Source organism: Amblyraja radiata, chromosome 46, assembly GCF_010909765.2.
Source record: "Amblyraja radiata isolate CabotCenter1 chromosome 46, sAmbRad1.1.pri, whole genome shotgun sequence".
NCBI lineage: Eukaryota > Metazoa > Chordata > Chondrichthyes > Rajiformes > Rajidae > Amblyraja > Amblyraja radiata.
In genome coordinates, this window is record NC_046001.1 from 7,413,343 (window position 1) to 7,433,777 (window position 20,435).

The 20,435-nt window shown below is 45.7% G+C and overlaps 2 protein-coding genes across 10 annotated transcripts in view; one reads left to right on the top strand and one right to left on the bottom strand.

The window, feature by feature from the left end:
• The window catches only part of lima1 (LIM domain and actin binding 1), a 78,337-nt gene extending 72,093 nt beyond the window's left edge, over positions 1-6,244 (top strand). For all 5 annotated transcript variants that reach the window (XM_033015784.1, XM_033015786.1, XM_033015785.1 and 2 more), the window contains 2 exons: positions 2,159-2,292; positions 3,395-6,244. In XM_033015784.1, coding sequence (XP_032871675.1) covers positions 2,159-2,292; positions 3,395-4,412 — 1,152 coding nt within the window. In that variant the 3' untranslated portion in view covers positions 4,413-6,244. The remainder of the gene's footprint in view (positions 1-2,158; positions 2,293-3,394) is intronic.
• A 6,605-nt stretch (positions 6,245-12,849) lies between these two features.
• Positions 12,850-20,435, bottom strand: part of LOC116968837 (STE20/SPS1-related proline-alanine-rich protein kinase-like) — a 34,931-nt gene continuing 27,345 nt past the window's right edge. For 4 of the 5 annotated variants that reach the window (XM_033015797.1, XM_033015795.1, XM_033015798.1 and 1 more), the window contains 6 exons: positions 20,036-20,158; positions 18,855-18,922; positions 18,474-18,526; positions 17,826-17,894; positions 16,770-16,834; positions 12,850-14,364 (listed from right to left, as the gene is read on the bottom strand). In XM_033015797.1, the coding sequence (XP_032871688.1) occupies positions 14,293-14,364; positions 16,770-16,834; positions 17,826-17,894; positions 18,474-18,526; positions 18,855-18,922; positions 20,036-20,158 (450 nt within the window). In that variant the 3' untranslated portion in view covers positions 12,850-14,292. The remainder of the gene's footprint in view (positions 14,365-16,769; positions 16,835-17,825; positions 17,895-18,473; positions 18,527-18,854; positions 18,923-20,035; positions 20,159-20,435) is intronic. The other variant, XR_004410540.1, reaches the window with a different exon arrangement.

Below are 20,435 nucleotides of genomic sequence, written 5' to 3' on the forward strand. Positions count from 1 at the left end.
TTCAGGTCGGGACCCTTCTTCAGACAACCTCCTTCAGACCCGGAGTCTGACGAATGGTCACGACCCGAACCCGACCCGCTAAGTTACTCCATTTTGTGTTTTACTTTGTAAAGCAGCATCAGCAGTCCCTAAACCTTGGATCAGTTTAATGCTGCCCCTGTCTGTCTATAGTCCTGGTGCCTGGAGAGCATCCAGTGTTTGCACAAGTGACTCCCTTATCTCGGTGGCAGACCTTGAGCCTCCAGGTTTGTCACTGGGATAAGGAGAGGAGTTTTGGGCCGAGCAAATAGCCCGTTTCCTGGACACTGCTCGGTCACTGTCCAGAGAGTTCCAGCACAATGCAGCTTGCGTCTAAGTTGTCAGCCACCTGCTGCGTGGAGCCTTTCTCCGGCGCTGGGTTGCCATGGTTACAAGATCGATGAGCTTATTACCGCATCTGTTGCCATGCTAATCTGAATGGAACTAGAATTAACTGCTCCCTAGAGAAGATCCAAATGGAGATTGGGTATCTGTCAGTGACCAAGTTCAATCCTCCAAAGTAGGCTCATTTCTTAAAGGGGAATTTTGGCCATGGATTATCTACCTGGGATTCTGTGCTCTCCTGGTGACTATTGAAAATATTCACTATATTTCCAGCTTTTCATACATGAAATGTTTAGAATAAAATCTTATGGAGAGATTTCATTTGGAGTTTTAAACAATCAAGGGGTGGGGAACACGTGAAGAATTGTTTAGTCTCTTTCAGTACTAAATCATTTTGTGATTATAAACTCTTTTGATATTACCGTTTGACATCCTATTGCTTGTTGATTATATTGCTGCTTAATCCTATTTCTTTGCCTATTTTTCAGCTTCTACCTGTTCCTGAAGTATCCCTTTTCTCTCTCTGCATTCCTCTCTCTCCGATATGAGGTTCTGTTTGCTCTTTGTAATGAAACTTGACATTTTTTTAAACTTTAACAAAAATTGTTTGATCTGAATTGATGTCTAAGCAAGATGCTGCCCTTGTCCTGCTTCAGTTAACTGCACAACTTATCCAAAGCGCGTTCAGCTTGAGCTGCATGGCTGTGTTGCTATTGGGTAGGGAGAGGAGGATTACAGTCTTGGTTTGCATTTATGTAGATGTTTTTTTTAAATGAATAAGGTGTCAAACAATTGTGGGCATTCTTATTTATGGATTTGGGCAAGCTGGTGCCAAGTATGCCAATGTTGCCATGTAAAGGTTGGTGTTTTGGGCACAAGATCTGTAGAAAAACTTTTCCATACAATCCCTTTTGCCCACCCCCACAAAAAATTGAGGACTTTGCATAATTTCTGATGTAAACTTGATAGTTTTCAATGTAAAGCAAGATTTGGACTCGGCAAGACTTTTGTTTGAGCCCAACGTGACCTTGAAACCTCGTCACCTTCTATACCAGGTTGAATGCTGAGAGGGCAGTTGCTCCATGAGGGGAGATTAAGTTGACTGGACCCCTCACGAGTTTGGTACAATGGGAGGGGATCTCATTGATCTACACACAATTCTTTCAGGGCTTGACGGAGTGGGGAGTCAGAAACCAAGGCCTACATTTTCAAAGCAAGGTTGAGGATAGACATGAGGAAGAATTCTTCACCGAGGTTGGTGAATCTTTGGAATTCTCAACCCAAGTAGCCAGTGGAGGCTTGGTCACTAAGTATATTTAAGAGAGACCGAATATTTTTTTGGATGTTAAAGAAATCCTAGGATGTGGGTCAGTGCAAAGGTGAAAGGTGAACCATGATCTTACTGAATGGCAGAGCAGCCACAAGGGGCTGAATGGCCTGTTCTCCTGGTGCCAAGGCTGTTTGAAGATGTCACCTTGCTCCTCCTCCTCCTCTTCCTGCCCCTGTTCTGCTAATCTGTGTTTGACAAATAATTGGGGAAACTGTTTGGAGAAAGCATCAAAACCAAAGTCTAAACTGAATTTGCAAAATCCAAACGTGACATCCTCCTAATTTGTCCATCCTTGCTGCCGACTTTCTCCAAGCCAGTCTCTCCTCTGATTCCTTTGAGATCAAAAGGACGTTTTGAACATGTGAAGTGGTTCCTACTGTCTTGTCACAGTTCAAGATTGTGCCTTGGTGTTCTTGTACAATTTTCATCTAACAACTGGTGCCATGTTTTCTGTTTGGCCTCCAGAAGTTCCAACTCCCAGCTCGGGAGCTGTGTGTCACCTGCCAAAAGACAGTCTATCCCATGGAGCGCCTGGTCGCAAACCAGCAGGTGTTTCACAACGTCTGTTTCCGTTGTAGCCACTGTAACATGAAACTCAGGTGAGGGCTCTGATTCTGCTTTCACCCTTAGTCTTTGTCTAAAATGTGTTCTCTTGAACCTCTGGGCCTCCTCTCTGACAAGTATGGGTAACGATAAACTTTGCATGATTTTTCCTTGGGCTTTTGCTTCCCAACACCTCAAGCCAATGCTCCATACAGACAATAAATTCCCGATCCACACAAACAAGAGGCTATATCCCTGAAGACCTGCCTTTGATTTGTCAGTTGGACTCTGGGCTTTGTGCTTGCAGGTGCAATGGCAGGCAGACACAGCCACAGGCGAGTTAGGCCAAAGAGACTGGATAGCTCTAGATCGAGTCCACATGCTTACTATCCCTCACCACACATCTTTCTCTCCCAATAATAAATACCATAAAACTCTGATAAGCTGGCACTCCTGAGTACCCAGTGCTGGACTGGCAGATTTTCCTGACTCCTGTTAATATACAAACACATTTTTTAATTTTGCTTTTGCCACATTGCACTGTAGTATAATTTCCCAGTGAACCTGGCTGAGTTTAAAGGGAGCGGGAAGCACACTTGCCGCCAGCTCCAGGTGTAAACGCACCCACGTTGCGATTCCCAGCTCTGCCGCCCTCCAGACTGATGAGCGATCCAGACGTTGAATCAAAGCATAAGGGGTGATCACTGGTCAGCGTGGACTCGGTGGGCCGAAGGGTCTGTTTCCATGCTGTATCTCTAAAGACTTTTTTGAAACTGAGCACCCAGAGGAATCCCACAAGGTCACAGAAGATGCAAATTCTGCATAGACAGCACGGGATTGAAACGAGGTCTCTGGCGCTGTGAGGCAGTAGCTCAACCAGCTGCGTCTCTGTGCCACCCAAAACCTTTGAGACTGGGTGGGGAAGAAGATAAAGGGACAATCTTGCCTCTGGGATGAGGTAAGGATTTGGAGAGTCTAGTTTGGGATCCACTGATTAACCAACTCCATTGAGATTACTGTCCTGTAATGCTGCCGTGTTGTGCTTTGTTTCTTTGTCTGCATTTAATAACAACTTTTGTTTGGCTGAGGCCTGCTCTGCGGGTCCTTGTTCTCTCTTTGTGAGCCGCCTTAAAACGTTTCCAAATTTGTTTTGCTCAGCCTTGGGAGTTTTGCCTCCCTGCATGGGAACGTCTACTGCAAGCCGCACTTCAGTCAGCTCTTCAAGGCCAAGGGGAATTACGACGAGGGATTTGGCCACAAGCCCCACAAAGTGCTGTGGATGTCCAGGAGCGAGAGTGACCCCGTGGAGAGCAAGGCTGATGATGCCTCGGACAAAGCTGAGGCCAAGGCTGATGGCTCTGGGGTGGATGAGCTTTCTATCGCCAAGGTTGGGGTTCTGGCTGCCAGCATGGAGGCCCTAGTTTCCAGTTCGTCACCTGAAAAGGTGGAGAAACTTGTCGAAACGAAGAGGTTGAGAATAGCTTGGCCTCCCCCCACAGAAGCGGGGGGTAAAGGAGCCAGCGCCGCTGAAGAGGGCATCAGAGTTCACAAACCAAAATGGCCTCCAGAGGACGAGCGTCAGCAGTTGGTCAAGAGGAACTCTGATTTTGCCGGAGGCTCCAGGCTGAGGCGGAGCGCCTCGCTGAAGGAGCGATGGCGACCCTTCACCGTGGCCGAGCCCCTGAAGCCAGAGGTGGTCCAAGAGCCAGTGAGGAGCCCGCAGCCCGAGAAGAAGGTAGCCCAGGAGGCAGTCGTCAGTCAAGAAGTCGAGGGGAAGACTGAACCAAAGAAGGAGAGGAAGCAAAGCCTAGAAGATGAGCCGCCAGTGGTGGCCGAGCTCGGGGGCGAGAGCGGATCGGTGGCCGGCGACGAGGTGGAGGTCCAGAACGAGAATGGCCACCAGCCCCCAGGCAAGGACATGGGGAAAGATCAACCAGAAGAGGTGGCAGGAGAACCCGATCTGCTGGAGGAGAGGGAGCTGGAATCCCGGCACGAGCCGAGTGCAGAGCAAACCCCGCCGGACTCTCCTGCCTTGAGCGAGTCCCCGGAGAATGAGAAAAAACTGGAAGACGTTGGTTTTTGGGAGGGGGATGAAAACGAGGAAGTGGAAGGGAGCAAGGAACTGTCGGTGGAAGAACAAATCAAGAGAAATAGGTATTATGAAGATGAGGATTAGATACTGTGGATATGGTGATTTACATGTTTTAATTGGTGACTGGCCTTTTGGGTTCTAGATGTCAGTATCGGGTCTCCTTCCTGCTGCAAAGTGGTTTATTCACGTGCCTATGTCAAAATTAACATTTTGAAAAGAAAAATAACTATTTGTAGTAAGAGGAACTGACTGCTACATTTAAGTTTAGAGGGACACTCTGAAAAGGACTCTGTGTTTGGGCACACTGTGAATCCTATTTCCTCTCCACTGGTAATTGTTGCCAACCCCAAAAGGTGTGTGTTGGAAAGTGGCGGTGGGATCGTCGCAGTTAAAGCTGCAGTGAGGATCGTAGCTCTGGGCAACACTCACTCACTCGGCTCCAACACTATATAAATAACCTTCTGGCTCAGTTGTGACTCCTTTTACACATTCTATTTGGTCGACTCCTTTAATGCCCCTTCCAAATGGTCTCCCAATATTTGTTGTAGAAAGGATGTATTAGGCTGATCAAGAAATAATGTAACAATCCAATAACTAAAGGCACCTAGATTATCAAGGTTTTATGGAGCAAAAAAAAGTCAGTAACTGAGATTGAGGTAGCTGTGTCTTTTTTTTTTATTGCCCAGCCCGTCTACAGAACAGCCTTGAAGTGAAAGGCTATCGCACGCTCTGCTCTATTTTTTGGGCATCATACTTGATTGAATGAGTTTGCCAGCGAGCTAGAGATCAGTCACTCGCATCGCGGAGGCTGAATGTTTTGTCACCAGCCTGCTTTAACAACAGTCTTCCCTATATGGGAGTTTCACGGATGGGTAACCATGTCATTGCAAGGATTATTGCCTTTTGCATCCAAGTTGTGCATCAAATTCCAGTGAGATGAAAATGGAGGCATTAGAATAACGCCACTTTTGCAGCAATGTTGTAGGTTGCCAACCTGACATTAGTCTTCAGTCAATCGGCCTTTGTTCCCCCTTCTCTGTATCATTTTAAACCTTGTTTTTACATACGGACAGCATGTGTATGAGGACGGGATGCTGCTGAAAATATTAAATGTTTTTGATTTTATCTTAGATGGGAAGTGAAGAGTTTGATAATATGTGCTATGGTTTGCAGTTTTAATCTGACCTTTCTGGTATTTGCTAAATGCTCCCCAGCGTTGGACTCTGCTTCCTGGGCGTGTGTTGGGCGTACCACTACAGCCTCTTGTGGTACTTGATTTGGTTTAAGGTGATCTTTCATTTTAATCGCAGGTAAAGTCGGTCTTTTTATTATATTGTGCTTGATGTTGCTCACTTTACTGTTAATCATTGCGTTCTTAGTTCCAATTAAAAAAGCAATGATGCATAGATTGCTGGGGACCTCTTCACTGCCCGGGGATTACTTTCTTGCTCTGTGTCCTGTGTTGAGACAACCAAATGATAAGTAGATCTCCAACAACACATTATCACCAGACATCACAAAGTTTCTTTGAATAGTGATACCAACTGTCCACGATGCTGTCTGGGTCAGCGTTACATCGGAGCCCATTGTGTTGTGGACCCCATCTCTGGTAACTGAGTCTGCCCACACTCGTTCTCTGGGAGACCCCTGCAGCCACCAGATGAGGAAAGACTTGCATTCCATTCATCCAGGCTGGAATTCCTACTGCTCAGTCCCCAAAACACAGAGGCACATAGTCGAGCTCGTCCATTGAAATCAGAAATGGCTCAAGAAACATTCGAATTGAACTTTGGAGTAAAAGGACTGATGACCGATACTGTTGACTTTTGCTTAAAACTATTTTCTAGTGTGTATTGTCTGTGTCATGATTTTTTTTGTTTAGCATGTAATAAATAATAAACTCTTTAGTATGAAGTTTTTTTGCACCTGCGCCTATCTTTTCAATGTGGATGCAGAGCTGACACTGAGCAATAGCTCCTGCAATAATCTCTGAGCTGCAAGAATATACTCGCCACTTTGCGCACAGCAAGCAGTTAAGTAGCCTGTGAATTGAGGGATAAAACTGATCATTACACCAGAACTCTTTGCAATTAATGCCATGGGATCTTTCACAGACAGGGAGAAGAATTTGTCTTTGATGTTTAAAGCGGTGGTGTGGCCTTCGGACTTCAGCCCAGATTTTGTCTCTTGTCACTCGTGGGACACTCCGATTTGTAGTGAAACATACTCTTCACCCAAATAAAATGACTTCAGCTGTTCCCACGCTAAAAGGATTTAGATCGAAGGGCTAGTTAAACAGTTGGTGACCTGAACACCAGTTCTCCCCAAATTCTGGTGACCACAAAAATTGTGGATTGTGTAAATATCTAAAATTGTCCAGTGTTTTGCTGGATCATTGCCAGCATGTAGCGCAGGTACGCGACTCCCAGAGTGAAGAGGTTAAATAGTTCTGCACGTTGAATGGATTACCAGCTGTAATAGGAGCTGGAACGCTATCTCCATTGTAAAGAATGCAAGTGTGACATTTTTACACAAGTGCACCGTATCACTGCCAATTGCATGACCAATCATTTACTAATCTCAAGGTTAACGTTTTCTGCTTGAAATATTTGCTTTCCAGAAAGTTGGCAATGCAGTTGCTACAACGTGGCTGAACTTCAAGTTGTTAGAGAAAACTTGTCTTGACGTGCGGTGGTGGAACACTAAACTGGAATTGTTCATGCACTCTGGTGCCTGGCCCTGTGTTCTTCAAATGTCTCCCATAGACATTTGGAGAGACAAAGAATATTCTGAAGCAAGCTGCCTTGAATGGTGTCCGTTTGATAATTAATAACAGTGTACTGATCACCAGGAAACCTGGGGGGGGGAAGAGAGGAGAGGGGGGAGAAAGGCCCAGGATATTTGTCATTTCATTTTTACTGCAGAATTGGAATGGCATGGCAAATTCTCAAAATATCTCATTGGTAGTATTCAAAAGACAATCCTTCCCCATTTTCTCTCTCCCCCTCTCTAACACCGAGAACTGGGTTGGAATTTGTTGTTCACAAGACACAAGTTTACTGTTGTCTCTAACCCAGTGTGAGCAAGTCACGCAAGCCAAACATCCGAATTGCTGGAAGGAGGCATTGTAATGTTCAGCCATCAGAGGAAGTCAGAAAGATGCACTAACTTATAATTTTATTTAATATTTATGACATGACTAATCATTACAAGCTTAAGCATTGAGAATTACATTAATAGCTTTACCCTTTTTTGAAATCCAGAGATGCTCATTGTATCTCAATCATCGCTAGGTTGATTTGTGTTTTGGAGCATGTTCATAGCTCAGTATAGATTTGCAAAGTTTTGAATACAGTCCATATTCAATGTCAGTGGTTTTCAGCACTATCTTTAAGGAAGGTAATAAATCCTCGTCTTCAGGCTGATGTTAGCGCTAAGATATTTTGTTTCTCCTCTGGAAAAGTTTTGTCGATTTTTCTTTGGTTGTCATCAGTTTATCTGAACTCAACTTGGACATTTTCTCTCATTCTATGCTATTGGCTCTCTCAAAGAATCTTTAAACAAAATTTTGATCTGTTTGGTTGGTTTTAATTTCAATTCAACTATTTGTGGTTCAAGATTCTTAAATCTTTTTCAGGCTCTAACATTTTTAATGGTCTACCTTTTTCGAGGAAGCATCCTGTCACTTAGAACCATCTTGCAAATCCTCCTCTCTATTATCCTTGTTATTACATCTGACACACACGTGACCAAATGAGGAGTAACTACCACATCAACCTTACATTGTGCGCAACTGTTTCTGATGCACAGTTGGTGCCTGCGATACCCAGTCTTTGATCTGTCATTAGAAGGGTGTTCCTGTGGTTTCTGATACACAATTGGTGACTGAGATGCCAAGTATTTAATCCCGGTCATTCAAATGGTTCTCCTGCGGTTTCTGTTGCAAGATTTCTTCTTGTGCTCTGTTGCTTCACCACTGTCTTGAGATCCTGTTCAGACCAAGCTGAACCAGGACCGTCTCTGTTGATCTTCTGGTAATACTTGTTTACAGATCTTAATCTGGTTTTGGGAAACTTGGAGATTGCTTTGTTGAATATCTGGTATTTTAGAGCAAGGTGGGGGCACTGGTAACTCTCCTGTCTCTCTGACTCCATATAATAGCCTGCACTTCCTGGCAATTCAAATGAACACAGCCCAAGCCAATCTATTTGCGCTTGTTATTTCTTAATTTGATGAGCCTGGAAGTTCGGGATTATTTGCACTGTTGATGGCGGCTGAATTCTTTATGATAATTCTATTAACCGCAGCAACTGTGCTTTTCTCAATTGATGAAAAATACCAAGCACAGAGAATGAAGCTTGAATTTAGCGCCTTTAACTTTGCAGCCTTAGTGTCCCAAAGTGCTTTTCAATCAATGACTTGCCTTTTGCACTAAAGTGTGCTTCATCATTTTGTAGATGTGTGGCAGCCAATTTGCGCACATTAGGGTTCACGAGCAATAAATGAGTAGCCAGATGATGCATTACGACCTGTGTTGGTTAGGACGGGATTAATGACCAAGTGTGTGTGGAGTGGGAATGGACCGCCCTACTCTTCAGATAGATTTATGTCCATGTGCAGCTGGCAGAGTCTTCAATGCATCATATTATCGCCAAGACAATGTCTCCAGCAACGTGGTACTGCCTCAGTGCTGCTCTGTAAAGTTGACCAGGTTTGCAGTTGGGCGTGAGTCTGACTGACTGAGCCAAAGCTGATGCTTGCCACAAACATGTACACTCAGTAAACCAACACTGGGCTTCTGAATATTGCACTGAGAGGCTGGGCTCAGACTGTCCGTATAACTGCAAAATGGTGGTGCAGGAGCTGCAGTGCTGAGACGGTGCTTAACCACAACTGTTACCAAGTGAGAATGTAATGAAGTAGTGCAGAGACAAGGAACTATTGGTTGTGGTTGCTTTACTTGTGACATTTTCAGAATGTAGGAGCGGGAGCAAACAAATCATCAACTGCTTCTCAACTCCCACCGATTCACCAAAGCTCTTTCTATGGTACAAAGTGCTCAGTACTCTACAGTTGTCTTTCCCAACACATCCAATTTCATGTTTTATTTTAAAAAGATGCTTCTTTTCAATTGATTCCCTGGGAGGAAAATCCTCCTTCTGAAAGCCAGTTGTTTGGAGAGGTTTAAATGATTAGCAACCTGGAGATCCCCTAGGCCGTCGGACCGAACGTAAGTGTTCAGCAGCAAAACAGTCACTGAGTATGTTTGGTCTCGCCGATGTATAGGAACCCACATCGGGAACACTGGATGTAGTAAATGAGTTGAGGTGGTACATGTGAACCTCATCTGAAAGAACTGTCGGTGTCCCTGGATGGAGTTGATGGAGGAGCTATAACGTCAGGTGTTGCATCTCCTGTGATTGCAGGGGAAAGTACCTGGGGAGGTGGTGGTTTGGGTGCCAAGGGATGAGTGAACCAATGAGTTGCAGAGGGAACGGTCTCTGTGGAAAGATGACTGGATACGAAGATGTGATCAGTGGTGGGATCCCATATTGGGTAATGGAAATGTCGGAGGATAATGTGTTGGATGTGGAGGCTGGTGGGGTGGAAGGTGAGGACCAGGGGAACTTTGTGGCGTCTGGAGGGAAGGGGAGCAAGAGCAGAATGATGGGACACAGAAGCGACACGAGTGAGGCCCCATGTATGAGAGAAGGGGGGAACCCACGTTCCCTGAAGGATAATGTCTCTGGCAGACCTCATCTTGGGAGCAGAGAGGAATTGAGAGTAGGGAATAGCATCTTTGCAAGAGGCAGGGTGGGAAGAAGTGTAGTCCAGATAACTGGGAGTCAGTAGGTTTGTAATATACACCTGCTGATAGTCTTGTCTCCTGTGATAGTGATAGAGAGAGAGAGAGAGAGAGAGAGAGAGAGAGAGAGAGAGAGAGAGAGAGAGAGAGAGAGAGCAGTCCAGGTTAAAGCAGCCAAGCTTGCTGCTCACTTTCTGGATTGAAGAACTGAGTGAAAGTGTACTTTTCTTTTGAGAAGTGGCATCTCTCTCCTGGATGCTGTTCCCATGGTGGGACTGTCATCTACTCTTTAAAACTATCTAACCAGGATCTACGTACTCGGCCTGGGTCTAGGAATGAGTGCAACTGGAGTTTGAATAATGAGTAATGTTAGAGCTGAAATGTTTCCACAGAAATCCTACGCAGACTGCCAACCTCGTGTGTTGTATTATAGATGAGTGCTTATAAAGCACTTCTGCATTGGAGAGCTGCATGTATTAACCTTGCCCCACTGGGGGTCTGAGGGTTAGATGACAAATTGATCCAGCACCATATAAACCTGGTACTGTGAATGGTTGCATGTAATAGCACATGTGAACTGGTTGGCTAAATCGTATTTGAAAGACAACTGTGTACCTGTTACACCCATAGGGAGAGCTTCGTCAGTAGGCAACAAGTTGGTTACTGGCACATTCTACAATGTTGAACAAAAAATAATTTGCAAAATGGTGGAATCCTTTCACAATTCTTCACATTCACATCAAATGTTTAAATAAAATATTAGTCACCATTTCGGCAATCTTCCATGAAGAGGATACAGTATATCCAGTAACCATGGGATATAAACAGCAGCAGCATTTATACACTGAAACCCGTATACTAATAAATCCTTACAATGCTTCACACTCATCCACAACCAGGTAAATCCTTTGCACAAAGCAGTAATACAAGGCACTTTCCTCAGTCATGTGCACTTACTGGTCACTGAACAGAACTTATTTCCCCTTCTGTGCTTGGTCCTAAAATCATTTGTTAGGGTTGCAGTATTTTGCCAAATCCAAACACTCCTGTGTCTGTGGGATTGGGGGTGATGAACATCACCGTAACTTCATCTGCAGAGAGGTAATTGACCTGAAGCGCCAACTCTTTACACCTGCTCTGTTTAACCTTTTCTTCGCTGGTATTAAAGCCCTGTCCCAGAATATTGGCTATTGCACATCTGTGATTAGAATAAACAGTGGTGCACACCCCCTGTGCCCACTTTAAACTGGATGCCAACAACTGGCATGCCCTACTCAGAGTCTGTGTCCCACTTTATGAATTTGCATGCTCCTAGAATGGCACTGTGACCCCCAGATAACACAACCTGATTTCTACCAAACCCCTTTATCTATATATCTTTTAAAAACTCTTCCCCTACCAATCCACAAACAACATTTCTCTCCCTGCTCTTTATCCACAATTTATGGAGGGGGTTCTCCTCCCAAGTGTCACTGCTGGGTTAAGCTGCCATTTTGCTTTCTCTGCTCCAACTTGGCAAGCTGACTGACTCTGGCAACCAGGCTGGGGACTGAGCTTGGTGGGAGAGGAGAACCATTCAATCCCCTCTCCCCTGCGGTGTAACACTGTAGCTTCGGTCGCAATGGACCACGTTTCAGATATTATCCTGAATGCTGAGTGGAGATCACAGCGAGAAGTGTTTTCCTTTGCCCTGATATGTTGGTGGCCACTTTAATCCTCTCAGCGTGGCTGAAGGCAGTGAAACTGGGAGCACATCTTACCGGCCTCGGGCTCTCCTTCACCAAGTGCGGCAGGTGCTCTGCCACTGGAGCCGTGCTAACCAAACCTATTTAAGGAAGATTTCCCACCCCCCTCTAATGTTGCATCTAAACCTGAACTGTGCAGGGGTCGACCCTGCTGAAAATGAGAGTTCTTGATCCCTCTGAAAACCTGTCTCAGTGCTAACTTTCTTGAGGACACACACTTACACACAAGTCAACACTGCCTGATTACTATCACATTTATTTGGTTCAGTGGAACAGCCTCATCTGTTGACCTCTGGTTGCCTTAGCTCTCCCTTGACTGATTTCTGAGAGTATAGTGGAGCAGGGCAAGACCTAGGAGCTTCACAGCTTCTAACGGTTCAGTACACAATAGTTTCTGCTCTGTCTACATTTGGTTGTCAGGGTTCACAGCTCCCACTACCCGAGTTGTCCAGGTCAACAGGTCCTATCAATCTTTGTTTTTTCAGGAGGAGGAGCAGCTCTCCTTTTCCTCCTTCTACCCCCCTTCCCCTTCCAAATGAGAAGCAGCCACTTCCTGCCCCTGGAATTTGAGGCTGGAGTTGGCGTCAAACCCACAAGTGTTCAGCTTCAAATCTTTGCACGGGCAAGGCTCCAGGGACAGAGAAGGGGATGGGCTGGAGCTACCCAGGAATTCTGCGTCACTCCAGGGGAACATTGCCTACAGGCATCGTTGCAATTTGCAATTAACTTCTGCTTCTAACCAACAAGGGCATCCCACGATTCCCTACCACCACACTCTTCCCCCGATATATAATAGCATGGCTAAGTGCAAACTAAGTACTCAAGTTCGTGCTGCCTAAATTCAAGTCTAATCCAGAGAGGCACTGCTTATTTGCTATTCCTATAGTTCTATGCTTTAGAGAATCTCCCACTAACTGGCATACAAATTGTGGCTGGACTGAAGCCAACACACTATGATTCAAGGAAATTGTGGCTGGACTGAAGCCAACACACTATGATTCAAGGATCTGGGTGACAGAAATCTGTGTGCTTTAGGGAATGCCCCAATCCTAGAATGAAAGAGTTCTTGAATGGGTCTGTTGCTTCCCACAAACCCCCCAGCAACTTTTTTTTCCCCAAAACATTTAGTTTGTATCTGCATCTTATCGTTCAGCAGAGAAAGATCAGCCCGTCAGCTCTGCTCCCCTGCACCTTCCTTCCATAGCATTATGCCACAGAAAAGCCTCCTTTCATTCACCCGGTATCTGCAAGCTCACACACAGATGGGAGTCAGATTAACTTCCAGGCTGAACAGCAGGTACGGCCGTGTGTTTCTAGATATGAGAAATATTCTCTGCTTTAATGGTGAGCCGCTTAACGTTGGGAGGGGAAGCTCGAGGAGAAATTATCCTTAAATCCAGCCACATCCCACTGAGCTACCAGGCTGCCCAAGCTTGCTTCCGACCACACATCATCTGCAAACTAGGATGCATCACCCATGGTCAGTCATGACCGAGGGGGGCCTACTACAGGACTGCCCAATCCTGAAGGGCCATGGTACGTACTGAGTCCACCCCACAGTCCTGACCTTCATCACAAGGTGCATGCTGTGACAAACACTGGCACAGGGTCAGGTTTTGCACTGAAAACATCTGGCTTGCAAGAAGCAGATGTTTGTTAAGCAGGAGAAGGGGCCTCTGCTCTAACCAGTCAGATAGGGATCCAACCATATTGTAACTACCTCCCCCATAACAATCCTTCCACACACACACACTGCTCTCACTCGCCTGGTCATCTCTGTGCAAGAGACTGGCCATTTCTAACGGTAGTTCTTTAATCTTCCTATATTGCCACTGACTCAATTCTCCTCCTATGTTTAATTGGTGACTGAGTTCTGAGGGCATGAGAATGGTTAAGCCATACTGAATAATCTCACTGCTGAGAATGTATCAAAGTATAATACCAACTGGTACTGCAGCATTTGTATATCTACCTTAAGGAAAATTAAGCCCAAAAAACAATTTTCAAATGCCAATTCTGGGCAGGACAAGAGGGTGTGATTACTCCAAACCCAGAGGGGAAATTTTAATAATAAAAATGAAATGACCTGAGTACAGTCCTTTTCTAAGACCTTTTCTTACCCTAATGCTGAACCTAGACTGCAAGAGGGAGGGGGATGAACTTGCCTCTATTTTATAATTCTGCAATTTAATTAAGACACTTGACTCTATTCAAAGAGGCATAAGCCCATTGCATATGGCATATGGCTAAGAACTTGGAGCAGATTCTAGTGCTAGGTCTACTACATTGATAGTTGAAGCATGAAAATTAAACAGAATCATATAAAGTGCTCTTGGGGAAGGGCAGGGGAGGTTCAGGTGGTGTTGATAGAGGCGTCCCAGAATTCTTTGGTACCGCTTTCTGAGCACGATTGTCATCTCATGCTGAGCTGTGCAAATCCAATGAGTTTGGTTTCGTCTGGGCTGTAACCCTCACAGCCAGAGACCTGCGAGGAGAACGAGGGGCGAAGAGTGAGCTTCCGGCTGACATTCCATTCCACCCGTTACTGAGCAGTCAATGTGCACAACTAGATAGCAAGTGTGGAGAGAGGGGGTGGTTTGGCTACAATGATCCCGACTGTAGAGTTATAATGGCGAATCCATCAAATCCATAAACTCCATGACACCGAGAGCAACCTTGGGATTTCCACGGGTTTGTCGTTGAATGCGGAAATCTCAAGGTTCCTGTCACTGACTCGGCTCCGCACTCCACAGTTTGGCCTGAATCTGAAGAAATTAGTGGAATTTAGTCTTGCTGTTAAATACTCTGACAAGGTTGGGCTTTGATGCCGAGATCGAAGTGAGTTTTTAATGTCACACTGAACTGTAATTAGTGGTTAACATACACTGCTCTTACATTTTGTCTGTTGGTTGTAATTTCCTTAGATAAACATTTCAAAATATAATCTTTACAAATTTAAATTCTTTGATATTTCCAAAATGTATTTTCATCCAAGGCGTTTGCCTCGACCTTTGCGCTTTGACTTGCTGCTTGTGAGAACTCTTTCACGTGCTTAGCTGCCCAGACAGCCTGACGACACCATGGTCGTCGAGTCCCCAGCCTACCTCTTGCAGAGGTGCCTGGCGGCAGCAGAGGCTGGTTCGAGGGGAAAGTCCGTGCCCGAGAGACCAGGTCAGTCTGCTTTGAACTCTGCAGTGAGGTGATGCCGCTTGCTGCTAAGTACAAAGTCGGGGTTGCATTTTCTTTAAAGAACCAAGTCACAATTCTATGGCGGGGTGGATGTGGATGGGTCAGTGTGAAGAACTGAACTTAGTTTTAACATCATTCATACCAGGGGCTTTCCAACAAGGTTGTTTCTCTGGCTCTGCAATGTGATCCACAATGATCACACACTGGGTGTTATCCCGAGAGAAAAGCCATTCAAACCACCTCCGTTCAGGATCGTTTTTAATCTTGCTTTAGAGAATGGTTATATTTTACAACTTGAAACACTTGAAGCCGAGCACATTTTGCCCTCATGATTCTGGATAGAATTCTGTCACGCATTGAAAGTTTGGTAGTTAAAATTGCCAAGAGGTGAACGAGCCTGTGAAACGTGTGGGAGAGGGGTCAGGCAGTGTGATATATCCCAATTTAACCATGTCTGTCACGTCCAGATCCCACTCTGCTCCTTTCCACTGATGCCAACTACCCCATGGCCTCAGAGATTGTGAAGCTGTGCTGCCTTGAACTTTAAGATGGTTCTGAGGCTACCCAGTCATGCCAATTTTGACCCTTCCAAGTAGTCACGAGCTCCTCATTCCTTGAGTCTGGGCTGAACCCAAAACCTGAAGCCATTGCATTAATAATACAAAATACTCGGTGCTCAGGGTGTGGGTTGGTTCCTCCAACCCAGCATCGAGATTTTGTTTCAAGGAGACCTGATGTACAGTTGTGCTGGGCTTTCTATCAATGCACAGGCCAGTAAAGCAATAATACAGCCAGCCAAGCAACATCCTGAGTGTAGGACGTCAAAGCACCAGCCACCGTAAAATGGAGCAGGAGGAATTCAAGAGGTGACCGATTGAAAGGGAATTCTGAAGGTAGCAAGAGGGGAAGGATTTGGCGAGTGAGTTCTAGAGGAAAGAGATGAAATGCAAATCAGTGGTTGGTGAGGAGAGGGCAGGAAGGTAGAACGGTGTTGGTACAAAGTCAGACGAGTGTGAAAAACAGGAGCTGAACAAAGTTGTGGACGTGAGAGACCGGACCAAGTGGGTTACAGACCGGGCTTGAAGGCAATGTCAAAGTGCGCAGACCACAGTGAAGGACTGGAGCAATGGGTGAAGCAGAGATTGGAAGAATAGTGGGCGTGGGTGGGTCGAGGAGGGGGCAGGCAATGTGGGAAATAGGTGGAGCTGGCATTGACAAGGCTGTGACAATGGAAACTCAGATGGCCCTGGTTTTTTGAAATGGAAACATCAATGTGTTTCTCCCAGTTGGTGTGGAGATTACAAGAGGGAGGGGCAAGGGAGCTCTGTCACTGAAAGGAAAAGCCTCGCGATGTCCGTACCTCTCTCGCTAATCCTGGAATAGCAACGGACGTCTGGGTACAAAATTGTTTTTGATAACTGGGCCAGTCAGAGGGCGATGGGGAAGCATCTGCCAGAATCTGCAGTTCAAGCCAGTGTTCTGTGAAAGAATCCAATCAGCTCTTTATAAAGTGAACCATGCCTGGGTCCATTTACTTGGCCACTCAATATTACAGCGTGATTCATTCTCCAGTTTTAAAAACATCTGTCTGGCAAAAGTTGGGTAAAGCAACAGCTGTTGGCAATCCACGACATTCTGCAAAACTGGTTGAAGAAACACTTTAAATCTTTGAGAAGTTCCGAGATAGATTGGTCTCCTTACCAGTCTAAATGTGAGTGTCCTGTTCGAATGAGGGTCATCGATTAGTCTCTGCAGGTTGTTCGCCACTAAAGAAACAACAGAAAGCAACATTAGCAGGGAACAGGACCTTGTATCCTCCAGATATCGTGCAAGTAAGAATTTAATCGTTGTGTTTGGGGACATATGACAATAAAACACTCTTGAGCTAACGAATGGGTTGGAGCGGGCTAATGCCCTCTATGCAGCGTATTCAGAAGCAGCAGGGAAGGGAAACGTAATCGTTTGATGCTGCTTGATTTGCATATTTATGCATGCAGGCGCCGCCATGTTTTGGCGCCACTTCCAAAGTCCGGTCCGTCCACACGTTCTGTTTACTGGACCGAATCCCCAATGTTCCTTAAAGGGGACTGCAAGCCCTCAGGCTCCAGTGGTGTCTCAGCTCTCTGTCGTCAGGCAAGATCATCAGCCTGTGATGGATATTTACACTCGCAACTCAGCAACACTTTGGTTGTGGGAGGTGAAAAGACCATCAAGCACTGCAGAGCTATTCTGAGCAAAGTTGTGCCACATTTTCTGACCCACTCTCACCCGGGGCACACCCAGGCCAACCATTTGTTTCAATTGCTCAGTCACTGGGTGTGGGTGCTGTTGACAGACAGCGTTTACTCCCCATCCCTCATTAGCTGCACCTTTTCAGTTAGGAGTTGATCACACTGCTCTGGGTCTGGAGTCACACGTGGATCACATCATGAAGGTGGCAAATTCCGTTCTCTAAAGGACACGGGTAAAAACCCTCGGGTTATCTGGAAGCTGATGGCTACATTATCGTTATTGAATGCCAAATTTCTTTACAAATAACAATTTACATTTCCCATCTGCTGTGGTGGGATCTGAACTCACTGCTCAGAAAATTATTAATTGGGTCCTCTGAATTTTATGCCCAACTGGTTTAAGGGAGAATCCTATCGATTTTCTTCTTGCTCACTAACATGGAGGTGCCAACACCAACATTATCCTGACTGCTGCTCTCGCCTATACATTCAGCTGGAAGTTGAATATATTGCAATTGGGACTTACCAACCAGCATGTCAAACTCGTCCACTAAACCTGCAGAAACAAGTTCCTGAGAAACGCCGATGGCAGAGTCTGCAGGGACAGATATTTGAAATGAGTTCCAGCATCAAACAGCGTGAAATAGTTTCTAGCACAAATTAGGACAGCAGCAGAAACTTGACAATCATAGAGCCGTGCAGCACAGAAACAGGCTCTTCAGCCCACCTTGTCCACGCCAACCAAGTTGGCATTCTGCGCTCGTGCCTTTTGCCTGGCCCTAATCCCTCCAAGTCTAAACCCTTCCTATCCGTATCTGTCCAAATGTCTGTTAAACGTCATAATTGTATTGGCTTCTATAGCTTCCTCTGGCAGGTCCTTCCAGATATGGAACTGCCCTCTGTGTGAACATTCATTCTTTGTCCATTAGACATTAAGGTCAGAAATACCTTAGGTCCCTCTGCAGTTAATGCGAGTTGTTCATAGAGTTGTCCACTGTTCCTCTCGAATAGTTTTTTTTACTGTTCCCAGTCCTGCCCCATCACTAACCAAGACAACACGCGGCTGACTTGGTGCTAGCATAAGCAGACAGCGTGGTTCTAGAAATGGATGCTAACAAACATCAATTCTCCAGCATCTAGTTGCTAATTTAAAAAGGAACAAAGTGGGACTTACCTCTGCCTGGAGTGAACTCAAATCTGATGTCATTCAACTGCCTTTGTAAATTCCTGTGCAAACAGTTAATACAATATAAAATATTATATTGTTGAAAATCCTCCCCTTCTCCCAGTACCCGTGTTAATGTCTCTCGCACATGGGAGAACATTCTCCTAGTCGAGGATGACTCTCCCTCCACAAGATTCTCTCAGAGGATGACCTTGTCAACCTCCTTCAACGGCAGAGATGCTCTCCCACCAACATGCAAGCCTCTGCAATGGTGCTGCAGGCATGGCGGCACCAAGTGACAGTTGCTTCATTGCAACAGCTCATACCAGAGATGGCCAGTGTGTGCAGGGAACCTGCTAAGAGATTGAGCAGAGGCTGGATGTTGCTTACCTCAATCGTAGAACAAGGAGAATAGGTCCACCCTGGTTCATCAGATGTGATGAACTTCCTGATGGCCCCTGGCAAAATGAAAATAGCAAATGTTAATTAGAACTGGTATTGATTTGTCATTGTCAAGTGGACTGAGATACACTTTTGGTCGAACTCCAAGCCAGAGAAGGGACTGACCAGCAGTGCTGCAGGGAGACTGGAGAAGCTGAGTTTGTTCAACGGAGCAGAGAAAGCTAAAGAAGATTTGATGCTCAAAATTGAGGGATTGGGGTGGAGCAGACTGGGGAGAAACTACTGCCACTGACTGAATGAAGATAACTGGTGCAGGCAAGATAATTATTTTTGTAATCTGGAGCACACTGCCTCACAGAGCTGTGGAAATAGATTCAATTAGAATATTCAGATGGGAATTAGATCAAAAGTTGAAAAGGAAAAATTTGTGGGCTATGCAGAAGGAACGAGGTAACTAACTGGATATCTGTTTTTGAAAGGACAGGTGTGGTCATGATGAGCCTCACGGCTTTCTCCTATGCTGTGTCATTCTATAGCTACTGATTCATCTCTCCTCCCCTGCTACTTTTTTTGGAAAACAAGCACCTGTGAACATCGACTTCCATCCCAGTTGTGATGTTTCTGCAGGCCAACAGTTCATCTCTCACACAAAGGCCCTGGGGTGAGATAGTCCCTGTCACTGCTGACCAGGAGCCTCAGCCAAGCATGGCATCCCATTGAGTTAACCTCAGTAACGTCTTCAAGTAACGCTTGCTTTCCCTCTCTCTCCATCCCTCCCCATCCTAGTTCTCAGACTAGTTTCACTGTCCTGATTAAATATTACTGATTGTTTGCCTTGTTGTCACCTTCCACACAGCCAACAATGACCATAGTCTGCTTTGATCTGTCGTTTTCACACCTTGCCCCTCCATATCTCCAGCCTCCCTCTCCCCTGACTCTCAGTATGAAGGGTCTCAAATCGAAACGTCACCCATTCCCTTCTCCCCAGAGATGCTGCCTGTCCCACTGAGTTACTCCAGCATTTTGAATATATCTTCAGTGATGTCAGCACGGACTGACTCAGTCTGTGAAGCTAATTCAGATGGGATTAAACAGGAACTGTCAAGAAAGACTATATCTGATTTTCCTTCACTTGAAAGGGGAGGTTGTTTATTGCCAGATGCACTCACCGCTTTCTGATAGGCGGCAGGTTTTGATTCATCGTATCCGTCACCTGATTCATCGTCGCTCCATTCCCAGCCTCCGTCCTCGGTTTTGTACAAGTGACCGCTCGACCCCTGCATGCGCATCGTCTGCAGGCAATCACAGTGCAGCTGCAAGGTTAGTCGGCAGCATTTAGATTTCGTGCCAAGACACTTCTTGCTGGCAGTTTTCTCCTGCCTTTGTCTGAAGGCACCGATGCCCTGTTTCGTAAGCCCAGAAACTGCCTATCATCCACAGCATCAGGAGCTCAACCCTGCCCCACTGTTTGTGGACATTCCCCTTGCTCACTACCTCAGTTATGCACGGAGCCGACCCACGAGCTAGCCGTGAGCTCCATTAGAGCGTGTATGAGTTTTTATCCCTCAC